The sequence below is a fragment of the Meleagris gallopavo genome, unplaced genomic scaffold, assembly GCF_905368555.1.
Source record: "Meleagris gallopavo unplaced genomic scaffold, MGAL_WU_HG_1.1 scaffold_10, whole genome shotgun sequence".
NCBI classification, from domain to species: domain Eukaryota; kingdom Metazoa; phylum Chordata; class Aves; order Galliformes; family Phasianidae; genus Meleagris; species Meleagris gallopavo.
In genome coordinates this window covers 130,001-156,630 of record NW_028147024.1, presented here as the reverse complement: position 1 = coordinate 156,630, position 26,630 = coordinate 130,001, and the positions used below count along the sequence as shown (strand labels likewise).

The 26,630-nt window shown below is 61.4% G+C and overlaps 1 protein-coding gene across 1 annotated transcript in view; it reads left to right on the top strand.

The window, feature by feature from the left end:
* Nucleotides 1–222: 222 nt before the first annotated feature.
* RYR1 (ryanodine receptor 1) overlaps nucleotides 223–26,630 on the top strand; it is a gene marked incomplete at its 5' end in the record, with an annotated part of 140,086 nt that continues 113,678 nt past the window's right edge. Inside the window, 13 exon segments of the mRNA NM_001303199.1 lie at nucleotides 223–358; nucleotides 2,320–2,561; nucleotides 5,805–5,997; nucleotides 9,970–10,033; nucleotides 10,036–10,185; nucleotides 11,533–11,637; nucleotides 13,250–13,353; nucleotides 13,444–13,527; nucleotides 16,562–16,721; nucleotides 18,632–18,779; nucleotides 20,143–20,345; nucleotides 24,472–24,646; nucleotides 26,438–26,496. Coding sequence (NP_001290128.1) covers nucleotides 223–358; nucleotides 2,320–2,561; nucleotides 5,805–5,997; nucleotides 9,970–10,033; nucleotides 10,036–10,185; nucleotides 11,533–11,637; nucleotides 13,250–13,353; nucleotides 13,444–13,527; nucleotides 16,562–16,721; nucleotides 18,632–18,779; nucleotides 20,143–20,345; nucleotides 24,472–24,646; nucleotides 26,438–26,496 — 1,823 coding nt within the window.

Genomic DNA, 26,630 nt, shown 5'->3' with positions numbered 1-26,630 from the left:
CCCCACCTAATCCCCCCCCCCCCCTATTTCCTCCCCCCCCACACATCCCCCCCCCACAAACCCCCCGCCCCAAAAACCTCCCGCCCCACACATCCCCACCCCACACATCCCCGCCCCAAAAACCTCCCGCCCCACACATCCCCACCCCACACATCCCCACCCCAAAAACCTCCCGCCCCACACATCCCCCCCCCACAAACCCCCCCCCCCACACCCCCCCGCAGGCCCGGGACGTGCTCTGCTCTCTGTGTGTCTGCAATGCTGTGGCCGTTCGCCCAAACCAAAATCTCATCACCAAAAATCTGCCCCCGCGGCGCGACCTCCTGCTGCAGCCCGGGCGGGTCAGCTACGTCAGCAGGTGGGGCTGGGGGGGGCGGGGGGGTATGGGGGGCTGCGGGGGGGAATGGGGGATTATGGGGGGAGGGGGGGGGACTTCGGGGGTCTTAAAGAGTTTCTGGGGGTTTTGGAGGACTTCAGGGGATGTTGGAGGACTTCTGGTTGTGTTGGAGGACTTCGGAGGGTGTTGGAGGACTTCTGGGGGTCTTAAAGAGTTCCTGGGGGTTTGGAGGACTTCAGGTGATGTTGGAGGACTTCTGGGGGTTTTAAAGGGTTCCTGGGGGTGTTGGAGGACTTCAGGGGGATGTTGGAGGAGTTCTGGGGGTCTTAAAGATTTCCTGGGGGTGTTGGAGGACTTCTGGGAGGTGTTGGAGGACTTCGGGAGGTTTTAAAGAGTTCCGGGGGGTGTTGGAGGACTTCGGGGGGTTATAAAGAGTTCCTGGGGGTGTTGGAGGACTTCAGGTGATGTTGGAGGATTTGTGGGGGTCTTAAGGAGTTCCTGGGGGTGTTGGAGGACTTCGGAGGGTGTTGGAGGACTTCTGGGAGTCTTAAAGATTTCCTGGGGGTGTTGGAGGATTTGGGGGATGTTGGAGGATTTCCAGGGGTCTTAAAGAGCCCCTGGGGGTTTTGGAGGACTTCGGGGGATGTTGGAGGACTTCGGGGGGTTTTAAGGAGTTCCGGGGGATGTTGGAGGACTTCAGGGGATGTTGGAGGACTTCTGGGGGTCTTAAGGAGTTCCTGGGGTTTTGGAGGACTTCAGGTGATGTTGGAGGATTTTGGGGGGTCTTAAAGAGTTCCTGGGGATGTTGGGGGATTTCTGGGGGTGTTGGAGGACTTCAGGGGATTTTGGAGGACTTCGGGTTATGTTGGAGGATTTTGGTGGGTGTTGGAGGACTTTGGGGGGTCTTAAAGAGTTCCTGGGGGTGTTGGAGGACTTCAGGGGATGTTGGAGGACTTTGGAGGGTCTTAAAGAGTTCCTGGGGGTGTTGGAGGACTTCTGGGGGGTGTTGGAGGACTTCTGGGGGTCTTAAAGAGTTCCTGTGGGTGTTGGAGGACTTCGGGGGATGTTGGAGGACTTCGGAGGGTTTTGGAGGACTTGGGGGAGTCTTAAAGAGTTCCTGGGGGTGTTGGAGGACTTCTGGGGGATGTTGGAGGACTTCGGAGGGTCTTAAGGAGTTCCTGGGGATGTTGGAGGACTTCGGGGGATGTTGGAGGACTTCTGGGGGTCTTAAGGAGTTCCTGGGGTGTTGGAGGACTTCAGGGGGTGTTGGAGGACTTCTGGGGGTCATAAAGAGTTCCTGGGGATGTTGGAGGATTTCTGGGGGTGTTGGAGGACTTCAGGGGATGTTGGAGGACTTCGGGGGGTGTTGGAGGACTTCTGGGGGTCTTAAAGAGTTCCTGGGGGTGTTGGAGGACTTCAGGGGATGTTGGAGGACTTCTGGGGGTCTTAAAGAGTTCCTGTGGGTGTTGGAGGACTTCAGGGGATGTTGGAGGACTTTGGGGGGGTTTTGGGGGACTTTGGAGGGTCTTAAAGAGTTCCTGGGATGTTGGAGGACTTCAGGGGGTGTTAGAGGACTTCGGAGGGTCTTAAGGAGTTCCTAGGGGTGTTGGAGGACTTCAGGGGATGTTGGAGGACTTCTGGGGGTCTTAAGGAGTTCCTGTGGGTGTTGGAGGACTTCAGGGGATGTTGGAGGACTTCGGGGGGGTGTTGGAGGACTTCTGGGGGTCTTAAGGAGTTCCTGGGGGTGTTGGAGGACTTCAGGGAGGTGTTGGAGGACTTCTGGGGGTCTTAAAGAGTTCCTGGGGTGTTGGAGGACTTCAGGTGATGTTGGAGGACTTCTGGGGGGTCTTAAAGAGTTCCTGGGGATGTTGGAGGACTTCGGGGGGTGTTGGAGGACTTCTGTGGGTCCCAGGGGTCTCCCGGTGATCTCGGGGTGCCCCCTGGGGGTCCCATCACCGACCCCCCGCTCCTCCCTGTCTCAGCATCCGGCCCAACATCTTCCTGGGGACCCACGAGGGCTCCACGCAGTACCCACGCTGGTACTTCGAGGTGGCCGTGGATCACGTGGAGCCCTTCGTGACGGCGCAGCCCACCCACCTGCGCGTGGGGTGGGCGATGGCGGAGGGTTACAGCCCCTACCCGGGGGGGGGAGAGGGCTGGGGGGCCAACGGAGCCGGAGACGACCTTTATTCCTTCGCCTTCGATGGGCTGCACCTCTGGGCCGGTACGGAGTGAAGCCCCCCCCCCACACCCCCAACACACCCCCCCCTCCCTCCTCCCCCGTCCCCCAATCTGTCCCCCCCCCCCCCCAAACTCTCCTCCGTGGGTCGTTCCCCCCCCCCCCCAACCCGACGCTGTGGTCCCATTCACGGTGTCCCTATTCATGATGGCCCCATTCATAAATGTCCCCCCCCCGCTGTCTCCCCCCTCCCCCCAAAATGGGTGCCCCGTTCACTCGTGTCCCGTCCCCCCCCCCCAGCCCCCTTTGGGTTCTCCCCTGTCCCTGTATCCCCCTGCCCCCCCCCATCCCCATTGGGGTTCCCTCACATTCCCCTGTCCCCACTGGGGTCACCCGATGTCCCCATGCCCCCCATATCCCCCTGTCCCCATTGAGGTTCCCCTCCAACCCCTGTCCCCATTGGGGTTGCCCCATGTCCTCCCATCCCTATTGGGGTTCCCCCACGTCCCCCCGTCCCCAAATCCCCCTGTCCCCATTGAGGTTCCCCAATGTCCCCCTGTCCCCCATCCCCTGCCCCCACTGGGGTTCCCCCACGTCCCCCTGTCCCCAGGTCCCTCTGTCCCCATTGGGGTTGACCCATGTTCTCCCATCCCTATTGGGGTTCCCCCACGTCCCCCTGTCCCACATCCCCCTGTCCCCATTGGGGTTGCCCCATGTCCTCCCATCCCTATTGGGGTTCCCCCAGGTCCCCTTGTCCCCACATCCCCCTGTCCCACATCCCCTTGTCCCTATTGGGGTTCCCCCCCATGCCCCCATCCCCACTGGGGTTCCCCCACATCCCCCTGTCCCCATGTCCTCCCTTCCCCATTGAGGTTCCCCCACGTCCCCCTGTCCCCATGTCCCCCTGTCCCACATCCCCCTGTCCCCATTGGGGTTCCCCCACGTCCCCCTGTCCCCACGTCCCCCTGTCCCACATCCCCCTGTCCCCATTGAGGTTCCCCCACGTCCCCCTGTCCCCACGTCCCCCTGTCCCCATTGGGGTGCCCCGAGTCCCCGAGTCCCCCTGTCCCCACGTCCCCCTGTCCCCATGTCCTCCCATCCCCACTGAGGTTCCCCCACATCCCCCTGTCCCCATGTCCCCCTGTCCCCCATCCCCCTGTCCCCATTGAGGTTCCCCCACATCCCCCTGTCCCCCATCCCCCTGTCCCCATTGGGGTTCCTCCACATCCCCCTGTCCCCCATCCCCCTGTCCCCATTGGGGTTCCCCGAGTCCCCCTGTCCCCATGTCCCCCTGTCCCCCATCCCCCTGTCCCCATTGAGGTTCCCCCACATCCCCCTGTCCCCCATCCCCCTGTCCCCATTGAGGTTCCCCCACATCCCCCTGTCCCCCATCCCCCTGTCCCCATTGAGGTTCCCCCACATCCCCCTGTCCCCCATCCCCCTGTCCCCATTGGGGTTCCCCGAGTCCCCCTGTCCCCATGTCCCCCTGTCCCCCATCCCCTTATCCCCATCGGGGTTCCCCCCCATGCCCCCATCCCCACTGGGGTTCCCCACGTCCCCCTGTCCCCATGTCCCCCTGTCCCCCATCCCCCTGTCCCCATTGAGGTTCCCCCACGTCCCCCTGTCCCCACATCCCCCTGTCCCCCATCCCCTTATCCCCATTGGGGTTCCCCCCCATGCCCCCATCCCCACTGGGGTTCCCCCACGTCCCCCTGTCCCCGAGTCCCCCTGTCCCCCATCCCCTTATCCCCATTGAGGTTCCCCCACGTCCCCCTGTCCCCACGTCCCCCTGTCCCCCATCCCCTTATCCCCATTGAGGTTCCCCCACGTCCCCCTGTCCCCATTGGGGTTCCCCAAGTCCCCCTGTCCCCACGTCCCCCTGTCCCCCATCCCCCTGTCCCCATTGAGGTTCCCCCACGTCCCCCTGTCCCCCATCTCCCTGTCCCCCATCCCCCTGTCCCCAATGGGGTTCCCCAAGTCCCCCTGTCCCCCATCCCCTTATCCCCATTGAGGTTCCCCCACGTCCCCCTGTCCCCACGTCCCCCTGTCCCCCATCCCCCTGTCCCCCATCCCCTTATCCCCATCGGGGTTCCCCCCCATGCCCCCATCCCCACTGGGGTTCCCCCACGTCCCCCTGTCCCCGAGTCCCCCTGTCCCCCATCCCCTTATCCCCATTGGGGTTCCCCAAGTCCCCCTGTCCCCACGTCCCCCTGTCCCCACATCCCCTTATCCCCATTGAGGTTCCCCCACATCCCCCTGTCCCCGAGTCCCCCTGTCCCCACATCCCCTTGTCCCCATTGGGGTTCCCCCACGTCCCCCTGTCCCCACGTCCCCCTGTCCCCCATCCCCCCATCCCCACTGGGGTTCCCCCACGTCCCCCTATCCCCCATCCCCCTGTCCCCATTGAGGTTCCCCCACATCCCCCTGTCCCCCATCCCCCTGTCCCCATTGGGGTTCCCTGAGTCCCCTTGTCCCCGAGTCCCCCTGTCCCCCATCCCCTTATCCCCATCGGGGTTCCCCCCTATGCCCCCATCCCCACTGGGGTTCCCCCATGTCCCCCATGTCCCCCTGTCCCCCATCCCCCTGTCCCCCATCCTCTTATCCCCATTGAGGTTCCCCCATGTCCCCCTGTCCCCCATCCCCCTGTCCCCATTGAGGTTCCCCCACGTCCCCCTGTCCCCCATCCCCCTGTCCCCATTGAGGTTCCCCCACGTCCCCCTGTCCCCCATCCCCCTGTCCCCACGTCCCCCTGTCCCCCATCCCCTTATCCCCATCGGGGTTCCCCCCTATGCCCCCATCCCCACTGGGGTTCCCCCATGTCCCCCATGTCCCCCTGTCCCCCATCCCCCTGTCCCCCATCCCCTTATCCCCATTGAGGTTCCCCCACGTCCCCCTGTCCCCACGTCCCCCTGTCCCCCATCTCCCTGTCCCCACATCCCCCTGTCCCCCCTCCCCTTATCCCCATCGGGGTTCCCCCCCATGCCCCTGTCCCCACTGGGGTTCCCCCACGTCCCCCTGTCCCCGAGTCCCCCTGTCCCCCATCCCCTTATCCCCATTGGGGTTCCCCAAGTCCCCCTGTCCCCACATCCCCCTGTCCCACATCCCCTTATCCCCATTGAGGTTCCCCCACATCCCCCTGTCCCACATCCCCTTATCCCCATTGAGGTTCCCCCACGTCCCCCTGTCCCCACATCCCCCTGTCCCCCATCCCCTTATCCCCATCGGTGTTCCCCCCCGTGCCCCCCCCGCTCTGCGCTCCCCCCCAGCCCTGACCCCCCGTCCCCACAGGCGGGGTTCCGCGGGCCGCCCCCTCCCCCCAGCAGCACATCCTGGCCCCCGGGGACGTGGTGAGCTGCTGCCTGGACCTCTCTGTTCCCACCATCTCCTTCCGCCTCAACGGCAGCCCGGTGCTGGGGATGTTCGAGAAGTTCAATCGCGACGCGCTCTTCTCCCCCGTCGTCAGCTTCTCCGCCGGCGTGCGGTGAGGGGGGGGGAACGGGGGGTCCTGGGGGGGGATTCGGGGTCCTGGGGGGGCGGGGGGAGGGTCCTGGGGATCGGGGGTTCTTGGTGTTCCCGGAAGGGTGCTGTGGGGTTGCCATGGGGGTGGGGATATTATAGGGATGCTGTGGGGTTGCCATGGGGGTGGGGATATTATAGGGATGCTGTGGGGTTGCCATGGGGATGTTTTAGGGTTGCTATGGGGATGGAGATGCTGTGGGGTTGCTATAGGAATGTTTTAGGGTTGCTATGGGGATGGGGATGCTGTGGGGTTGCCATGGGGATGTTTTAGGGTTGCTATGGGGATGGAGATGCTGTGGGGTTGCTATAGGAATGTTTTAGGGTTGCTGTGGGGATGGGGATGCTGTGGGGTTGCTATAGGAATGTTTTAGGGTTGCTATGGGGATGGGGATGCTGTGGGGTTGCTATAGGGATGTTTTAGGGTTGCTGTGGGGATGGGGATGCTGTGGGGTTGCTATAGGGATGTTTTAGGGTTGCTGTGGGGATGTTTTAGGGTTGCTGTGGGGATGGCGATGCTGTGGGGTTGCTATGGGGATGTTTTAGGGTTGCTGTGGGGATGTTTTAGGGTTGCTATGGGGATGGAGATGCTGTGGGGTTGCCACAGGGATGTTTTAGGGTTGCTATGGGGATGGCGATGCTGTGGGGTTGCCATGGGGATGTTTTAGGGTTGCTATGGGGATGTTTTAGGGTTGCCATGGGGATGGGGATGCTGTGGGGTTGCTATAGGGATGTTTTAGGGTTGCTATGGGGATGCGGATGCTGTGGGGTTGCTATAGGGATGTTTTAGGGTTGCTGTGGGGATGTTTTAGGGTTGCTATGGGGGTGTTTTAGGGTTGCTGTGGGGATGGGGATGCTGTGGGGTTGCTATAGGGATGTTTTAGGATTGCTGTGGGGATGGCGATGCTGTGGGGTTGCTATAGGGATGTTTTAGGGTTGCTATAGGGATGTTTTAGGGTTGCTGTGGGGATGTTTTAGGGTTGCCATGGGGATGGGGTTGCTGTGGGGTTGCTATAGGGATGTTTTAGGGTTGCTATGGGGATGCGGATGCTGTGGGGTTGCTATAGGGATGTTTTAGGGTTGCTATAGGGATGTTTTAGGGTTGCTATAGGGATGTTTTAGGGTTGCTATGGGGATGCGGATGCTGTGGGGTTGCTATAGGGGTGTTTTAGGGTTGCTATAGGGATGTTTTAGGGTTGCTATGGGGATGTTTTAGGGTTGCAGTGGGGATGGGGATGCTGTGGGGTTGCTATGGGGATGTTTTAGGGTTGCTATAGAGATGTTTTAGGGTTGCTGTGGGGATGAGGATGCTGTGGGGTTGCCATGGGGATGTTTTAGGGTTGCCATAGGGATGGGGATGCTGTGGGGTTGCCATGGGGATGTTTTAGGGTTGCTATAGGAATGTTTTAGGGTTGCCATGGGGATGGGGATGCTGTGGGGTTGCTATAGGGATGTTTTAGGGTTGCTGTGGGGATGCGGATGCTGTGGGGTTGCTATGGGGATGTTTTAGGGTTGCCATGGGGTGTTTTAGGGTTGCCGTGGGGATGTTTTAGGGTTGCCATGGGGATGCAGATGCTGTGGGGTTGCCATGGGGATGTTTTAGGGTTGCTATGGGGATGTTTTAGGGTTGCCATGGGGATGTTTTAGGGTTGCTGTGGGGATGGGGATGCTGTGGGGTTGCCATGGGGATGTTTTAGGGTTGCTATAGGAACGTTTTAGGGTTGCTGTGGGGATGGGGATGCTGTGGGGTTGCCATGGAGATGTTTTAGGGTTGCTATAGGGATGTTTTAGGGTTGCCATGGGGATGTTTTAGGGTTGCTGTGGGGATGCGGATGCTGTGGGGTTGCTATAGGGATGTTTTAGGGTTGCCGTGGGGATGTTTTAGGGTTGCTGTGGGGATGCGGATGCTGTGGGGTTGCTATAGGAATGTTTTAGGGTTGCTATGGGGATGGAGATGCTGTGGGGTTGCTATAGGAATGTTTTAGGGTTGCCATGGGGATGTTTTAGGGTTGCCATGGGGATGGAGATGTTTTAGGGTTGCCATAGGGATGTTTTAGGGTTGCTATGGGGATGGGGATGCTGTGGGGTTGCCGTGGGGATGTTTTAGGGTTGCTATAGGAATGTTTTAGGGTTGCTGTGGGGATGGGGATGCTGTGGGGTTGCTATAGGAATGTTTTAGGGTTGCTATGGGGATGGAGATGCTGTGGGGTTGCTATAGGAATGTTTTAGGGTTGCCATGGGGATGTTTTAGGGTTGCCGTGGGGATGCGGATGCTGTGGGGTTGCCATGAGGATGTCTTAGGGTTGCTATAGGAATGTTTTAGGGTTGCTGTGGGGATGGGGATGCTGTGGGGTTGCTATAGGAATGTTTTAGGGTTGCCGTGGGGATGTTTTAGGGTTGCCGTGGGGATGCGGATGCTGTGGGGTTGCCATGGGGTGTTTTAGGGTTGCCGTGGGGATGTTTTAGGGTTGCCGTGGGGATGTTTTAGGGTTGCCGTGGGGATGGGGATGCTGTGGGGTTGCTATAGGGGTGTTTTAGGGTTGCTATAGGAATGTTTTAGGGTTGCCATGGGGATGGGGATGCTGTGGGGTTGCTATAGGGATGTTTTAGGGTTGCTATAGGAAGTTTTTAGGGTTGCCATGGGGATGGGGATGCTGTGGGGTTGCTATAGGGGTGTTTTAGGGTTGCTATAGGGATGTTTTAGGGTTGCCATGGGGATGTTTTAGGGTTGCTATGGGGATGTTTTAGGGTTGCTGTGGGGATGGGGATGCTGTGGGGTTGCTATAGGAATGTTTTAGGGTTGCTATGGGGATGTTTTAGGGTTGCCGTGGGGATTGGGGATGGGGATGCTGTAGGGTTGCCGTGGGGATGTTTTAGGGTTGCCGTGGGGATGCGGATGCTGTGGGGTTGCCACGAGGATGTTTTAGTGTTGCCATGGGCATGTTTTAGGGTTGCTATGGGGATGGAGATGCTGTGGGGTTGCTATAGGAATGTTTTAGGGTTGCTATGGGGATGGAGATGCTGTGGGGTTGCTATAGGGATGTTTTAGGGTTGCTGTGGGGATGAGGATGCTGTGGGGTTGCCATGGGGATGTTTTAGGGTTGCCATGAGGATGGGGATGCTGTGGGGTTGCCATGGGGATGTTTTAGGGTTGCTATAGGAATGTTTTAGGGTTGCTGTGGGGATGGGGATGCTGTGGGGTTGCCATGGGGATGTCTTAGGGTTGCTATAGGAATGTTTTAGGGTTGCTGTGGGGATGGGGATGCTGTGGGGTTGCTATAGGAATGTTTTAGGGTTGCCGTGGGGATGTTTTAGGGTTGCCGTGGGATGGGGATGCTGTGGGGTTGCTATGGGGATGTTTTAGGGTTGCCGTGGGGATGTTTTAGGGTTGCTATAGGAATGTTTTAGGGTTGCCGTGGGGATGGGGATGCTGTAGGGTTGCTATAGGAATGTTTTAGGGTTGCCATGGGGATGTTTTAGGGTTGCTATAGGAATGTCTTAGGGTTGCTATGGGGATGGGGATGCTGTGGGGTTGCCATGGGGATGTTTTAGGGTTGCTATGGGGATGGGGATGCTGTGGGGTTGCCATAGGAATGTTTTAGGGTTGCTATGGGGATGGGGATGCTGTGGGGTTGCCATGGGGATGTTTTAGGGTTGCTGTGGGGTTGCCACGGGGATGTCTTAGGGTTGCCATGGGGATGTTTTAGGGTTGCCGTGGGGATGGGGATGCTGTGGGTTTGCCATGGAGATGTTTTAGGGTTGCTATAGGGATGTTTTAGGGTTGCCGTGGGGATGTTTTAGGGTTGCCGTGGGGATGCGGATGCTGTGGGGCTGCCACGGGGCTGGGGGTCACCAAGCAGCCCTTGAGGGTCTCTGGCTTCTCCCCCGGCGCCGTCGGGACCCCCACCCACTGAGCGCCCCTTCCCCGGCCCCATAGGCTGCGCTTCCTGCTGGGGGGCCGCCACGGGGATTTCCAGTTCCTGCCCCCCCCCGGTTACTCCCCTGTGCCGAGGCGCTGCTGCCCCGCGAGCGGCTGCGCCTGGAACCCATCAAAGCTTATAGGGGCGACGGCCCCCCGCCCCACTGCCTGCTCGGCCCCACAAAGGCGCTGCCCCACACCGCCTTCACCCCCTGCCCCGTGGACACCGCGCAGGTGGGGAGCTCAAGGGGGGGGGGCGTGGGGGGCGTGGGGGTGGGTTTGGGGTTTGGGGGGGGTTGGGGTGGGTTTGGGGTCCTGGGGGAGATGGGGGTGGGTTTGGGGTCCTGGAGTTATAGGGGAGGGGTTCGGATGATGAGAGAATGGGGGTGAGTTTGGGGTTGGGGTGGGTTGGGGGTGGGTTTGGGGTTGGGGGGGGGTTTGGGGTTGGGGGGGTTGGGGGGTGGGTTTGGGGTTGCGGGGGTTGGGGGTTGGTTTGGGGTCCTGGGGGCGATGGGGGGGTTTGGGGTTTGGGGGGGGGTTTGGGTGGTGGGTTTGGGGTCCTGGGTGCGATGGGGGGGGGTTTGGGGTTGGGGGGGTTGGGGGTGGGTTTGGGGTCCTGGGGGTGATGGGGGTGGGTTTGGGGTTTGGGGGGGTTGGGGGTGGGTTTGGGGTCCTGGGGGCGATGGGGGGGGTTTGGGGTTTGGGGGGGGGTTGGGGTGGGTTTGGGGTCCTGGGGGCAATGGGGGGGGTTTGGGTGTGGGGGGGTTGGGGGTGAGTTTGGGGTCCTGGAGTTATAGGGGAGGGGTTCGGATGATGAGAGAATGGGGGTGGGTTTGGGGTTGGGGGGGGATGGGGGTGGGTTTGGGGTCCTGGGGGGGTTGGGGGTGGGTTTGGGGTCCTGGAGTTATAGGGGAGGGGTTCAGATGATGAGAGAATGAGGGTGGGTTTGGGGTTGGGGGGGGATGGGGGTGGGTTTGGGGTCTTGGGGCGATGGGGGTGGGTTTGGGGTCCTGGGGGGCTTAGGGATGGGATTGGCTTTGGGGTGGGGGGAGCGGAGGGGGGGGGATACTTAAAGAGGGATTTGGGGTCTTGGGGAATCGGGATCCATGGGGGTGGGGGTGGATTTGGGGGCAGCGGGGGGAGTGGGGATGGGTTTGGGATGATGAGGGAATGGGGGGGGGGTCCTGGGGGGTCCTGGGGGGTCCTGGGGGTCCTGGGGAGGGATGGGGTTGGGGTTGGGTTCTGGGGGCTTTGGGGTCTTGGGGGATTGGGATCCGTGGGGGTGGGGGTGGATTTGGGGGCAGCGGGGGGAGTGGGGATGGGTTTGGGATCATGAGGGAATGGGGGGGGATCCTCGGGGGTACTGGGGAGGGATGTGGTTCGGGTTGGGGTCTGGGGGGCTTAGGGGTGGGATTTGGGACGGGGAGGGGGTGCTTAAAGAGGGATTTGGGGTCTCAGGGGAAGGGGATCCGTGGGGCGGCGGGGTTTGGGGGGCGGCGGGGTCCCCGTGTGCCATATGGGGCTGCCGTATGGGGTCCCCGTGTGCCATATGGGGCTGCCAGCCCCCCCGCCCCCCCACAGATCGTTCTGCCCCCCCACCTGGAGCGCATCCGGGAGAAGCTGGCGGAGAACATCCATGAGCTGTGGGCGCTGACCCGCATCGAGCAGGGATGGACCTACGGCCCCGTGAGTCAGCGCGCCCCATAGCCGCCCTCCGACCCCAAACTGTGCCCCATAGCTGCCCTCCGACCCCAAACTGTGCCCCATAGCCGCCCTCTGACCCCAAACTGTGCCCCATAGCCGCCCTCCGACCCCAAACTGTGCCCCACAGCCGCCCTCCGACCCCAAACTGCGCCCCACAGCCGCCCTCTGACCCCAAACTGTGCCCCATAGCTGCCCTCTGACCCCAAACTGTGCCCCACAGCCGCCCTTTGACCCCCAAACTGTGCCCCATAGCCACCCTCTGACCCCAAACTGTGCCCCACAGCCCCCTCCGACCCCAAACTGTGCCCCATAGCCGCCCTCTGACCCCAAACTGTGCCCCACAGCCCCCTCTGACCCCACTGTGCCCCATAGCCCCCTCTGACCCCAAACTGTGCCCCATAGCCCCCCTCTGACCCCAAACTGTGCCCCATAGCCGCCCTCTGACCCCAAACTGTGCCCCACAGCCCCCTCTGACCCCACTGTGCCCCACAGCCCCCCTCTGACCCCACTGTGCCCCATAACCCTCCTGTGACCCCACTGTGCCCCGTAAACTTCGGACCTCACTGTGCCCCACTGTGCCCCATAGTCCCCCTCTGACCCCACTGTTTCCCCCTCTGACCCCACTGTGCCCCACAGCCCCCTCTGACCCCACTGTGCCCCATAGTCCCCCTCTGACCCCACTGTTTCCCCCTCTGACCCCACTGTGCCCCACAGCCCCCTCTGACCCCACTGTGCCCCATAGTCCCCCTCTGACCCCACTGTTTCCCCCTCTGACCCCACTGTGCCCCATAACCCCGCTCTGACCCCACTGTACCCCATAGCCCCCCTCTGACCCCACTGTGCCCCATAAACCTCTGACCCCACTGTGCCCCACAGCCCCCTCTGACCCCACTGTGCCCCATAGCCCCTCTCTGACCCCACTGTGCCCCACAGCCCCCCTCTGACACCACTGTGCCCCATAACCCCCCTCTGACCCCACTGTGCCCCACAGCCCCCTCTGACCCCACTGTGCCCCATAGCCCCCCTCTGACCCCACTGTTTCCCCCTCTGACCCCACTGTACCCCATAACCCCCCTCTGACCCCACTGTTTCCCCCTCTGACCCCGCTGTGCCCCATAACCCCCCTCTGACCCCACTGTGCCCCATAGCCCCCATCTGACCCCACTGTTTCCCCTTCTGACCCCACTGTTTCCCCCTCTGACCCCACTGTTTCCCCCTCTGACCCCACTGTGCCCCACAGCCCCCCTCTGACCCCACTGTTTCCCCCTCTGACCCCACTGTGCCCCACAGCCCCCTCTGACCCCACTGTTTCCCCCTTCTGACCCCACTGTGCCCCACAGCCCCCTCTGACTCCACTGTTTCCCCCTTCTGACCCCACTGTGCCCCATAACCCCCCTCTGACCCCACTGTTTCCCCTTCTGACCCCACTGTTTCCCCCCTCTTATCCCACTGTGCCCCACAGCCGCCCTCTGACCCCAAACTGTGCCCCATAGCCCCTCTCTGACCCCACTGTGCCCCACAGCCCCGTCTGACCCCACTGTGCCCCATAGCCCCCCTCTGACCCCACTGTTTCCCCCTGTGACCCCAATCCCAGATCCGTGACGATGCTGAGCAGCTCCATCCCTGCCTGCTGGATTTCCACAGCCTCCCCGAGCCGGAGCGCAACTACAACCTGCAGATGTCGGGGGAGACGCTCAAGTGAGGGGACCCCAAAAGATCCTCGGGGGATTTGGGGTGGATTTGGGGTCGGCGCAGCCCCCTCCAGCACCCCGTGGTTTCACCCTACAGGACGCTGCTGGCGCTGGGCTGCCACGTGGGGATGGCGGACGAGAAGGCGGAGGAGAACCTGAGGAAAATCAAACTGCCCAAAACGTGGGTGGGGGGGGGGGGGGCTATTTGGGGTCTCAGTTTGGGGTCTCAGTTTGGGGTCTCAGTTTGGGGGTCTGAGTTTGGGGGTCTCAGTTTGGGGTCTCAGTTTGGAATCTCAGTTTGGGGGTCTCCTTTTGGGGTCTCCTTTTGGGGTCTCCTTTTGGGGTCTCAGTTTGGGGTCTCCTTTTGGGGTCTCAGTTTGGGGTCTCACTTTGGGGTCTCAGTTTGGAATCTCAGTTTGGGGGTCTCCTTTTGGGGTCTCCTTTTGGGGTCTCCTTTTGGGTCTCAGTTTGGGGTCTCAGTTTGGGGGTCTCCTTTTGGGGTCTCCTTTTGGGGTCTCAGTTTGGGGTCTCAGTTTGGGGGTCTCCTTTTGGGGTCTCCTTTTGGGGTCTCAGTTTGGGGTCTCAGTTTGGGGTCCCAGTTTGGGGGTCTCCTTTTGGGGTCTCCTTTTGGGGTCTCAGTTTGGGGGTCTCAGTTAGGGGGTCTGAGTTTGGGGGTCTGAGTTTGGGGTCTCAGTTTGGGGGTCTCAGTTTGGGGTCTCAGTTTGGGGGTCTCAGTTTGGGGTCTCAGTTTGGGGTCTCAGTCTGGGGTATCCTTTTGGGGTCTCAGTTTGGGATTTCCATTTTTAGGGGTCCCCATTTGGGGTCTCAGTTTGGGGTCTCAGTTTGGGGGTCTCAGTTTGGGGTCTCAATTTGGGGGTCTCATTTTGGGTTTCCATTTTTAGGGGTCCCCATTTGGGGTCTCAGTTTGGGGTCTCCTTTTGGGGTCTCAGTTTGGGGTCTCAGTCTGGGGTATCCTTTTGGGGTCTCAGTTGGGGTCTCCTTTTGGGGTCTCAGTTTGGGGGTCTCAGTTTGGGGGCTTCATTTGGAGGGGTCCCCATTTGGGGTCTCAGTTTGGGGGTCTCATTTTGGGTTTCCATTTTTTGGGGTCCCCGTTTGGGGTCTCAGTTTGGGGGTCTCAATTTGGGGGTCTCATTTTGGGTTTCCATTTTTTGGGGTCCCCGTTTGGGGTCTCAGTTTGGGGGTCTCAATTTGGGGGTCTCATTTTGGGTTTCCATTTTTAGGGGTCCCCATTTGGGGTCTCAGTTTGGGGGTCTCAGTTTGGGGTCTCCTTTTGGGGTCTCAGTTTGGGGGACTCAGTTTGGGGGCTTCATTTAGAGGGATCTCAGTTTAGGGTCTCAGTTTGGGGTTTCCATTTTTAGGGGTCCCCATTTGGGGTCTCAGTTTGGGGGTCTCAGTTTGGGGGTCTCTGTTTGGGGTCTCAGTTTGGGGTCTCAATTTGGGGGTCTCATTTTGGGTTTCCATTTTTAGGGGTCCCCATTTGGGGTCTCAGTTTGGGGTCCCCATTTGGGGTCTCAGTTTGGGGTTTCCATTTTTAGGGGTCCCCATTTGGGGTCTCAGTTTGGGGTCTCAGTTTGGGGTTTCCATTTTTAGGGGTCCCCATTTGGGGTCTCAGTTTGGGGTCTCAGTTTGGGGTTTCCATTTTTAGGGGTCCCCATTTGGGGTCTCAGTTTGGGGTCTCAGTTTGGGGTTTCCATTTTTAGGGGTCCCCATTTGGGGTCTCAGTTTGGGGTCTCAGTTTGGGGTTTCCATTTTTAGGGGTCCCCATTTGGAGTCTCAGTTTGGGGTCTCCTTTTGGGGTCTCAGTTTGGGGTTTCCATTTTTAGGGGTCCCCATTCGGGGTCTCAGTTTGAGGGCTTTATTTATAGGGATCTCTATTTGGGGTCTCAGCTTGGGGTCTCAGTTTGGGGGTCTTAATTTGGGGGTCTCATTTTGGGGTTTCCATTTTTAGGGGTCCCCATTTGGGGTCCCAGTTTGGGGGTCTCTGGGGGATCCATTTGGGGTCTTAGTTTGGGGGTCTCATTTTGGGGTTTCCATTTTTAGGGGTCCCCATTTGGGGTCTCAGTTTGGGGGTCTCAGTTTGGGGTCTCGTTTTGGGGTCTCAGTTTGGGGGTCTCAGTTTGGGGTCTCCTTTTGGGGTCCCACTTTGGGGTCTCAGTTTGGGGGCTTCATTTTTAGGGGTCCCCATTCGGGGTCTCAGTTGGAGAGCTTTATTTGTAGGGGTCTCAGTTTGGGGTTTCCATTTTTAGGGGTCCCCATTTGGGGTCTCAGTTTGGGGTCTCTGTTTGGGGGTCTCAGTTTGGGGTCTCCTTTTGGGGTCTCAGTTTGGGGTCTCAGTTTGGGGGCTTCATTTGTAGGGATCTCCATTTGGGGTCCCAGTTTGGGGGTCTCTGGGGGTTCCATTTGGGGTCTCAGTTTGGGGGTTTCTGTTTGGGGTTTCCATTTTTAGGGGTCCCCATTTGGGGTCTCAGTTTGGGGTCTCAGTTTGGGGTTTCCATTTTTAGGGGTCCCCATTTGGGATCCCACTTTGGGGGTCTCAGTTTGGGGGCTTCATTTGGAGGGGTCCCCATTTGGGGTCTCAGTTTGGGGTCGCAGTTTGGGGGTCTCAATTTGGGGGTCTCATTTTGGGGTTTCCATTTTTAGGGGTCCCCATCTGAGGTCCCACTTTGGGGCTTTTTCCCTTTATGGGATTCACTTCTTTATGGAGTTCTCCTTTATAGGATTCTCTTCTTTATGGCATTCCCCCCTTTATGGGATCTCTGTTACGGGATTTTTTCCTTTATGTGATTCCCCTGTTATGGGATCCCTCCTCTGTTATGGGATCCCCCCCCCCCCATTACGGGATCCCCCCATTATGGGAACCATCTCCCCATTATGGGATTCCCCCCTGTTGCGGGATCCTCCCCCCCTTATGGGATCCCCCTATGTTATAGGATCCCCCCCTTATGGGATCCCCCCATTATGGGATCCCTCTATGTTATAGGATCCCCCCCCCATTATGGGATCCCCCCCGTTATGGGATCCCCTCATTACGGGATCCCCCCCATTACACGACCCCCCCATTACAGGATCCTCCATTACAGGACCCCCCCCATTACAGGACCCCCCCATTACGGGACCCCCCCCCCCATTTCGGGCTCCCCCCGCGTTGCGCGCTCCCCGCTGCGGGCCTCCCGTCACGTGGGGGCGCTGTGCAGGTACACGATGCGCAACGGTTACAAACCGGCCCCGCTGGACCTGGCCCACGTGCGCCTGACGCCGGCGCAGCTGACGCTGGTGGATCGGCTGGCGGAGAACGCGCACAACGTCTGGGCGCGGGACCGCGTGCAGCAGGGCTGGACCTACAGCATCGTGCAGGTCCGAACCGCGCCGCCCCGAATCCCATCGGTCCCGAATCCCAACGGCCCCGGACCCCAACGGCCCCGAATCCCATCGACCCCGAATCCCAACGGCCCCGGATCCCATCGGCCCCGAATCCCAACGGCCCCGAATCCCATTGACCCCGAATCCCATCGGCCCCAAATCCCAACGGCCCCGAATCCCAACGGCCCCGGACCCCAACGGCCCCGAATCCCAACGGCCCCGAATCCCAACAGCCCCGAATCCCAACGGCCCCGAATCCCATCGACCCCGAATCCCAACGGCCCCGAATCCCAACGACCCCGAATCCCAACGGCCCCGGACCCCAACGGCCCCGAATCCCATCGGCCCTGAATCCCATCGACCCCGAATCCCAACGGCCCCGGACCCCAACGGCCCCGAATCCCAACGGCCCCGAATCCCAACGGCCCCAGACCCCAACGGCCCCGAATCCCATCGCCCCGAATCCCAACGGCCCCGGACCCCAACGGCCCCGAATCCCATCGACCCTGAATCCCACTGACCCCATTGACCCCGAATCCCAACAGCCCCGGATCCCACTGACCCCATATCCCAATGGCCCCGTATCCTAATGGCTCCACTGTCCCCACACCTGACCCCACACTGACCCCACACCTGACCCTATACTCACCCCACACTGACCCCATGCTGTTCCCATACCTGACCCCACACTGATCCCACACTCTACTGACCCCACACTGCCCCCACACTGACCCTATACTCACCCCACACTGACCCCACACCCCCTGCCCCCACACTGCCCCCACACTGCCCCCACACTGACCCTATACTCACCCCACACTGACCCCACACCCCCTGCCCCCACACTGCCCCCACACTGCCCCCACACTGACCCTATACTCACCCCACACTGACCCTACACCCCCTGCCCCCACACTGCCCTTCTACTCACCCCACACCTCCCCACACCCCCTACCCCCACACTGACCCCACACTGACCCTACACCCCCTGCCCCCACACTGACCTCACACCCCACTGCCCCCACCCTGACCCTATACTCACCCCACACTGCCCCCACACTGACCCTACACCCCACTGACCCCACACCCCACTGCCCCCACACTGCCCCACACTGCTCCTGTACTCACCCCACACCTCCCCACACTCACTGCCCCCACACTGACCCCACACACCACTGACCCCACTCTGACCCCACACTGCCCCACACTGCCCCTGTACTCACCCCACACCTCCCCACACCCCACTGCCCCCACACTGACCCCACTGACCCCACTCTGACCCCACACTGACCCTATACTCACCCCACACTGCCCCACACTGACCCTATACTCACCCCAAACTGACCCCACACCCCACTGCCCCCACACTGCCCCACACTGACCCCAAACTGACCCCACACCCCACTGCCCCCACACTGCCCCACACTGCCCCTGTACTCACCCCACACCTCCCCACACCCCCTGCCCCCACACTGACCCCATACCCCACTGACCTCACTCTGACCCCACACTGCCCCACACTGCCCCTCTACTCACCCCACACCTCCCCACACCCCACTGCCCCACACTGCCCCTCTACTCACCCCACACCTCCCCACACCCCCTGCCCCCACACTGACCCTATACTCACCCCACACTGACCCCACACCCCACTGACCCCACTCTGACCCCACACTGCCCCACACTGCCCCTGTACTCACCCCACACCTCCCCCACACCCCCTGCCCCCACACTGCCCCTATACTCACCCCACACCTCCCCACACACCCTGCCCCCACACTGACCCTATACTCACCCCACACTGACCCCACACCCCACTGACCCCACTCTGACCCCACACTACCCCACACTGCCCCTGTACTCACCCCACACCTCCCCACACCCCCCGCCCCCCCCGCCCCCAGGACATTAAGAACAAGCGCAACCCCCGCCTGGTGCCCTACAACCTGCTGGACGAGCGCACCAAGAAGACCAACAGGGACAGCCTGTGCGAGGCGGTGCGGACCCTCATCGGCTACGGCTACAACATCGAGCCCCCCGACCAGGAGAGCCGTGAGTGGGGCGGCCGGGGAGACGCGGGGGTCGCTGGGAGCCTGAGGGGTCACTGGGTGCCTGCGGGGTCACTGGGTGCCTGCGGGGTCACTGGGTGCCTGCGGGGTCACTGGGTGCCTGCGGGGTCACTGGGAGCCTGTGGGGTCAATGGGTGGCATTGGGGTCAGTGGGTGCCTGCAGGGTCACTGGGTGCCATTGGGGTCAGTGGGTGCCTGCGGGGTCACTGGGTGCCATTGGGGTCAGTGGGTGCCTGCGGGGTCAGTGGGTGGCATTGGGGTCAGTGGGTGCCTGCGGGGTCACTGGGTGCCATTGGGGTCAGTGGGTGCCTGCGGGGTCACTGGGTGCCATTGGGGTCAGTGGGTGGCATTGGGGTCAGTGGGTGCCTGCGGGGTCACTGGGTGCCTGCAGGGTCACTGGGTGCCTGCGGGGTCACTGGGTGCCATTGGGATCAGTGGGTGCCTGCGGGGTCACTGGGTGCCTGCAGGGTCAGTGGGTGTCTGCAGGGTCACTGGGAGCCTGTGGGGTCAATGGGTGGCATTGGGGTCAGTGGGTGCCTGCGGGGTCACTGGGTGCCTGCGGGGTCACTGGGTGCCATTGGGGTCACTGGGTGCCATTGGGGTCACTGGGAGCCTGTGGGGTCACTGGGTGCCATTGGGATCAGTGGGTGCCTGCGGGGTCAATGGGTGCCATTGGGGTCAGTGGGTGCCTGCGGGGTCACTGGGTGCCTGCGGGGTCACTGGGTGCCTGCGGGGTCAGTGGGTGCCTGTGGGGTCACTGGGTGCCTGCGGGGTCAGTGGGTGCCTGCGGGGTCAGTGGGTGCCTGTGGGGTCACTGGGTGCCTGCGGGGTCACTGGGTGGCATCGGGGTCACTGGGTGCCTGCAGGGTCACTGGGTGCCTGCGGGGTCAGTGGGTGCCATTGGGGTCAGTGGGTGCCATTGGGGTCAGTGAGTGCCATTGGGGTCAGTGGGTGCCTGCGGGGTCAGTGGGTGCCATTGTGGTCAGTGGGTGCCTGCTGGGTCAATGGGTGCCATTGGGGTCAGTGGGTGCCATTGGGGTCAGTGAGTGCCATTGGGGTCAGTGGGTGCCATTGGGGTCAGTGGGTGCCATTGGGGTCAGTGGGTGCCTGCGGGGTCAATGGGTGCCATTGTGGTCAGTGGGTGGCATTGGGGTCAGTGGGTGCCTGTGGGGTCAGTGGGTGCTTGTGGGGTCACTGGGTGCCTGCGGGGTCACTGGGTTCCATTTAGGGTCCATGGCTTCTCTTCGGGATTTCCACGTGAGCTCAACGGGTTCCCCACGGGGTTTCCCCACGGGCTCAGCGGTCGCCCTATGGGGTGACCCCACTGCCGCCCCCCGACCCCGCAGCCGCTCAGGGGACGCCCCACGGCCCCGATAAGGTGCGCATCTTCCGCGCCGAGCGCAGCTACGCCGTGCGGGCCGGGAAGTGGTACTTCGAGTTCGAGGCCGTCACCACGGGGGAGATGCGTGTAGGGTGGGCCCGACCCCAAATCCGCCCCGACATCGAGCTGGGAGCCGACGACTTGGCCTACGTCTTCAACGGCCATCGGGTCAGCCCCAAAACCGACCCTATAAGGGCCCCCGAGCACCGCGGGGGGAGGAAATGGGACCTGATGGTGCCGGAGCGCCAATGAGTTCCTTTATGGCCCCATACAGCCCCTGGTGGCCCTATACAGCCTCCTCGTGGCCCTATATACCCCCTAGCGGCCCTATATATCCCCTAATGGCCCTATATACCCCCTGGTAGCCCTATATACTTCCTGATGACCCTATGTATCTCCTAATGGCCCTATATAGCCCCTGGTGGCCCTATATATCCCCTGATAGCCCTATATACCCCCTAATGGCCTTATGTATCTCTTAATGGCCCTATATAGCCCCTGGTGGCCCTATATACCTACTGATGGCCCTATATATCTCCTAATGGCCCTATATAGCTCCTGGTAGCCCTATATATGTCCTGATAGCCCTATATACCCCCTAATGGTCCTATGTATCTTCTAATGGCCCTATATATCCCCTAATGGTTCTCTATACCCCTTAACGGCTCTATATACCCCTTAATGGCCCTATATATCCCCTAAAGGCCCTATATATGCCCTAAAGGCCCTATATACCCCTAATAGCCCTATATACCCCTTAATGGTCCTATATACCTTCTGGTGACCCCCCATGACTCCATTACCCCCTGACCACATGACCCCCATGACCCCCTATAACCCCCATGACCCCTGTGACTCCCATGACTCCATTACCCCCCTGACCCCACCGACCCCCCGTGATCCTTGTGACCCCCCATCACTCCATTACCTCCCCTGACCCCGTGACCCCCATGGCCCCCTATAACCCCAGTGACCCCCTATGACCCCCGTGACTCCCATGACTCCATTACCCCCGACCCCCCCTGACCCCCTGTAACCCTTGTGACCCCCGTGACCCCATGACCCCGTGACCCTTGTGACCCCCCCATGACTCCATTACCCCCCCTGACCCCATCACCCCTATGACCCCTATAACCCCCCTGACCCCCCCGACCCCCTATGACCCCTGTGACGCTTGTGACCCCCGTGTCCCCGTGACCCCATGACCCTTGTGACCCCCCCATGACTCCATTACCCCCCCAACCCCGTGACCCCCATGGCCCCCTATAACCCCAGTGACCCCCGTGACTCCCATGTCTCCATTACCCCCCTGACCCCCCCCGCCCCCCGTGACCCCGTGACCCTTGTGACCCCCCCTGGCTCCATTACCCCCCCGACCCCATGACCCCTATGGCCCCCTATAACCCCAGTGACCCCTGTGACTCCATTACCCCCGAGCCCCCTGACCCTTGTGACCCCCATGACCCCATGACCCTTGTGACCTCCCATGACTCCATTACCCCCCCTGACCCCGTGACCCCCCATGGCCCCCTATAACCCCAGTGACCCTGTGACTCCATTACCCCCGAGCCCGCTGACCCCCGTGACCCTTGTGACCCCCATGACCCCATGACCTTGTGACCCCCCATGACTCCATTACCCCCCCTGACCCCATGACCCCTATGGCCCCCTATAACCCTCATGACCCCTGTGACTCCCATGACTCCATTACCCCTGACCCCCCGACCCCCGTGACCCCGTGACCCTTGTGACCCCCGTGACCCCATGACCCCCCGTGACCCTTGTGACCACCCCATGACTCCATTACCCCCCCTGACCCCCGTGACCCCCATGGCCCCCTATAACCCCAGTGACCCCCATGACTCCATTACCCCCCTGACCCCATGACCCCCATGGCCCCCTATAACCCCCATGACCCCCGTGACTCCCATGACTCCATTACCCCCCTGCCCCCCCCGAACCCTCTATGACCCCCGTGACCCTTGTGACCCCCGTGACCCCATGACCCCGTGACCCTTGTGACCCCCCATGACTCCATTACCCCCCTGCTCCCCCTGACCCTCTATGACCCCCGTGACCCTTGTGACCCCCGTGACCCTTGTGACCCCCCATGACTCTGACTCCATTACCCCCCCGACCCCCCGTGACCCCCATGGCCCCCTATAACCCCAGTGACCCCCGTGACTCCCATGACTCCATTACCCCCCTGCCCCCCCCGACCCCCTATGACCCCCGTGACCCTTGTGACCCCCGGGACCCCATGACCCCTTGACCCTTGTGACCCCCCATGACTCCATTACCCCCCTTGACCCAGTGACCCCTATGGCCCCCTATAACCCCAGTGACCCCCTATAACCCCCGTGACTCCCATGACTCCATTACCCCCCTGCCCCCCCCGACCCTCTATGACCCCTGTGACCCTTGTGACCCCCGTGACCCCATGACCCTTGTGACCCCCCTGCACACTATGACTCCATTACCCCCCCAACCCCGTGACCCCCCATGGCCCCCTATAACCCCAGTGACCCCCGTGACTCCCATGACTCCATTACCCCCCTGACCCCCTGTGACCCTCTATGACCCCGTGACCCTTGTGACCCCCGTGACCCCATGACCCCGTGACCCCCTATAACCCCCATGACTCCATTACCCCCCCCAGAACCCCGTGACCCCATGACCCTTGTGACCCCCCATGACTCCATTACCCCCCTGACCCCATGACCCCCATGGCCCCCTATAACCCCAGTGACCCCCGTGACTCCCATGTCTCCATTACCCCCCTGACCCCCCCTGACCCCCCGTGACCCCATGACCTTGTGACCGCCCATGACTCCATTACCCCCCTGACCCCGTGACCCCTATGGCCCCCTATAACCCCAGTGACCCCTGTGACTCCATTACCCCCGAGCCCCCGTGACCCTTGTGACCCCCATGACCTTGTGACCCCCCATGACTCCATTACCCCCCCTGACCCCATGACCCCTATGGCCCCCTATAGCCCCCGTGACCCCTGTGACTCCCATGACTCCATTACCCCCGACCCCTCCGACCCCCGTGACCCCATGACCCTTGTGACCCCCCATGACTCCATTACCCCCCCAACCCCATGACCCCCATGGCCCCCTATAACCCCAGTGACTCCCATGACTCCATTACCCCCCTGCACCCCCCAACCCTCTATGACCCCCGTGACCCTTGTGACCCCTGTGACCCTTGTGACCCCCCATGACTCTGACTCCATTACCCCCCCGACCCCATGACCCCCATGGCCCCCTATAACCCCAGTGACCCCCGTGACCCCATGACCCCGTGACCCTTGTGACCCCCCATGACTCCATTACCCCCCGACCCCGTGACCCCCATGGCCCCCTATAACCCCCGTGACTCCCATGACTCCATTACCCCCCTGACCCCCGTGACCCCCTATGACCCCCGTGACCCTTGTGACCCCCGTGACCCCATGACCTTGTGACCCCCCATGACTCCATTACCCCCCCGACCCCGTGACCCCCCATGGCCCCCTATAACCCCAGTGACCCCCGTGACTCCCATGACTCCATTACCCCCCTGACCCCCTGTGACCCTCTATGACCCCGTGACCCTTGTGACCCCTGTGACCCCATGACCCTGTGACCCTTGTGACCCCCCATGACTCCATTACCCCCCCAGAACCCCGTGACCCCATGACCCTTGTGACCCCCCATGACTCCATTACCCCCCCTGACCCCGTGACCCCCATGGCCCCCTATAACCTCAGTGACCCCCGTGACTCCCATGATTCCATTACCCCCCTGACCTCCCCTGACCCCCCGTGACCCCGTGACCCTTGTGACCCCCGTGACCCCGTGACCTCCCATGACTCCATTACCCCCCCCGACCCTATGACCCCCATGGCCCCCTCTAGCCCCCATGACCCCCGTGACCCACATGACTCCCAAGTCTCCATTACCCCCCTGCCCCTCCCCGACCCTCTATGACCCCCGTGACCCTTGTGACCCCCGTGACCCCATGACCCCGTGACCCTTGTGACCCCCCATGACTCCATTACCCCCCTGACCCCCCGACCCTCTATGACCCCGTGACCCTTGTGACCCCCGTGACCCTTGTGACCCCCGTGACCCCATGATCCTTGTGACCCCCCATGACTCCATTACCCCCCCTGACCCCATGACCCCCATGGCCCCCTATAACCCCAGTGACCCCCGTGACTCCCATGACTCCATTACCCCCCTGCCCCCCCCGACCCTCTATGACCCCCGTGACCCTTGTGACCCCCGTGACCCCGTGACCCCAGGCGCAGCGCTGGCACGTTGGCGGGGAGGCGTTTGGGCGCAGCTGGCAGGCGGGGGACGTGGTTGGCTGCATGATCGACCTGAACGAGAGCCACATCAGCTTCACGCTCAACGGGGAGACGCTCATCAGCGACGGCGGCTCCGAGGTGGCCTTCAGGGACTTCGAAGTGGGAGAGGGTGAGAGCGAGCCCAGAACCGCCGACCCAGAACCGCCGACCAGAACCTCCGACCCAGAACCTCTGACCTCATAACCTCTGACCTCATAACCCCTGGCCCATAACCTCCGACCCAGAACCTCTGACCTCATAACCTCTGACCCAGAACCTCTGACCCCGAACCTCTGACCCATAACCTCTGGCCCAGAACCTCTGACCTCATAACCTCTGACCCAGAACCTCTGACCCAGAACCTCTGACCTCATAACCTCTGACCCAGAACCTCTGACCCCGAACCTCTGACCCATAACCTCTGGCCCAGAACCTCTGACCCAGAACCTCCGACCCAGAACCTCTGACCCAGAACCTCTGACCCCGAACCTCTGACCCATAACCTCTGACCCAGAACCTCTGACCCAGAACCTCCGACTCATAACCTCAGACCCAGAACCTCTGACCCAGAACCTCTGACCCTTAACCTCCGACCCAGAACCTCTGACCCATAACCTCTGACCCAGAACCTCCGACCCATAACCTCCAACCCAGAACCTCTGACCCCATAACCTCTGCCCCATAACCTCTGACCCCAGAACCTCCGACCCAAAATCTCTGACCCAGAACCTCCGACCCAGAACCTCTGACCCAGAACCTCCGACCCAGAACCTCTGGCCCATAATCTCTGACCTCATAACCTCTGGCCCCATAAGCTCTGACTCAGAACCTCTGACCCAGAACCTCTGGCCCCAGAACCTCTGGCCCAGAACCTCTGGCCCATAACCTCTGACCCAGAACCTCCGACCCAGAACCTCCGACCTCAGAACCTGTGACCCAGAACCTCTGGCCCATAACCTCTGACCCATAACCTCTGACCCAGAACCTCTGACCCCAGAACCTCTGCCCCATAATCTCTGCCCCATAACCTCTGACCCCATAACCTCTGCCCCATAACCTCTGACCCCATAATCTCTGACCCCAGAACCTCTGCCCCAGAACCTCTGACCCCAGAACCTCAAACCCATAATCTCTGGCCCCAGAACGTCAGGCCCCAGAACCTCTGACCCCATAACCTCTGGCCCATAGTCTCTGACCCATAACCTCTGGCCCCATAACCTCTGACCCCATAACCTCTAACCCATAGCCTCTGACCCCAGAACCTCTGATCCCATAACCTCTAACCCATAATCTCTGACCCCAGAACCTCTGGCCCCATAACCTCTAACCCATAACCTCTGACCCCAGAACCTCTGATCCCATAACCTCTAACCCATAATCTCTGACCCCAGAACCTCTGACCCCATAACCTCTAACCCATAACCTCTGACCCCAGAACCTCTGATCCCATAACCTCTAACCCATAATCTCTGACCCCAGAACCTCTGGCCCCATAACCTGTGGCCCATAACCTCTGCCCCAGAACCTCTGCTCCAGAACCTCTGACCCCATAACCTCTAACCCATAACCTCTGCCCCAGAACCTCTGACCCCAGAACCTCTGGCCCATAACCTCTGCCCCATAACCTCTGCCCCAGAACCTCTGACCCCAAACCTCTGGCCCCATAACCTCTGCCCCATAACCTCTGACCCCAGAACCTCTGCCCCATAACCTCTGACCCCAGAACCTCTGGCCCCATAACCTCTGCCCCAGAACCTCTGACCCCAGAACCTCTGCCCCAGAACCTCTGACCCCAGAACCTCTGCCCCAGAACCTCTGACCCCAGAACCTCTGCCCAGAACCTCTGACCCCAGAACCTCTGCCCCATAACCTCTGCCCCAGAACCTCTGGCCCCAGAACCTCTGGCCCGAGTGACCCCCAGGCTTCGTCCCGGTGTGCAGCCTGGCCCTGGACCAGGCGGGTCGCCTCAATCTGGGTCAGGACCCCAATGACCCCATAACCCCAATGACCCCATAACCCCAATGACCCCATAACCGACCCCAATGACCCCATAACTGACCCCATAACCGACCCCAGTGACCCCCCAGGCTTCGTCCCGGTGTGCAGCCTGGGCC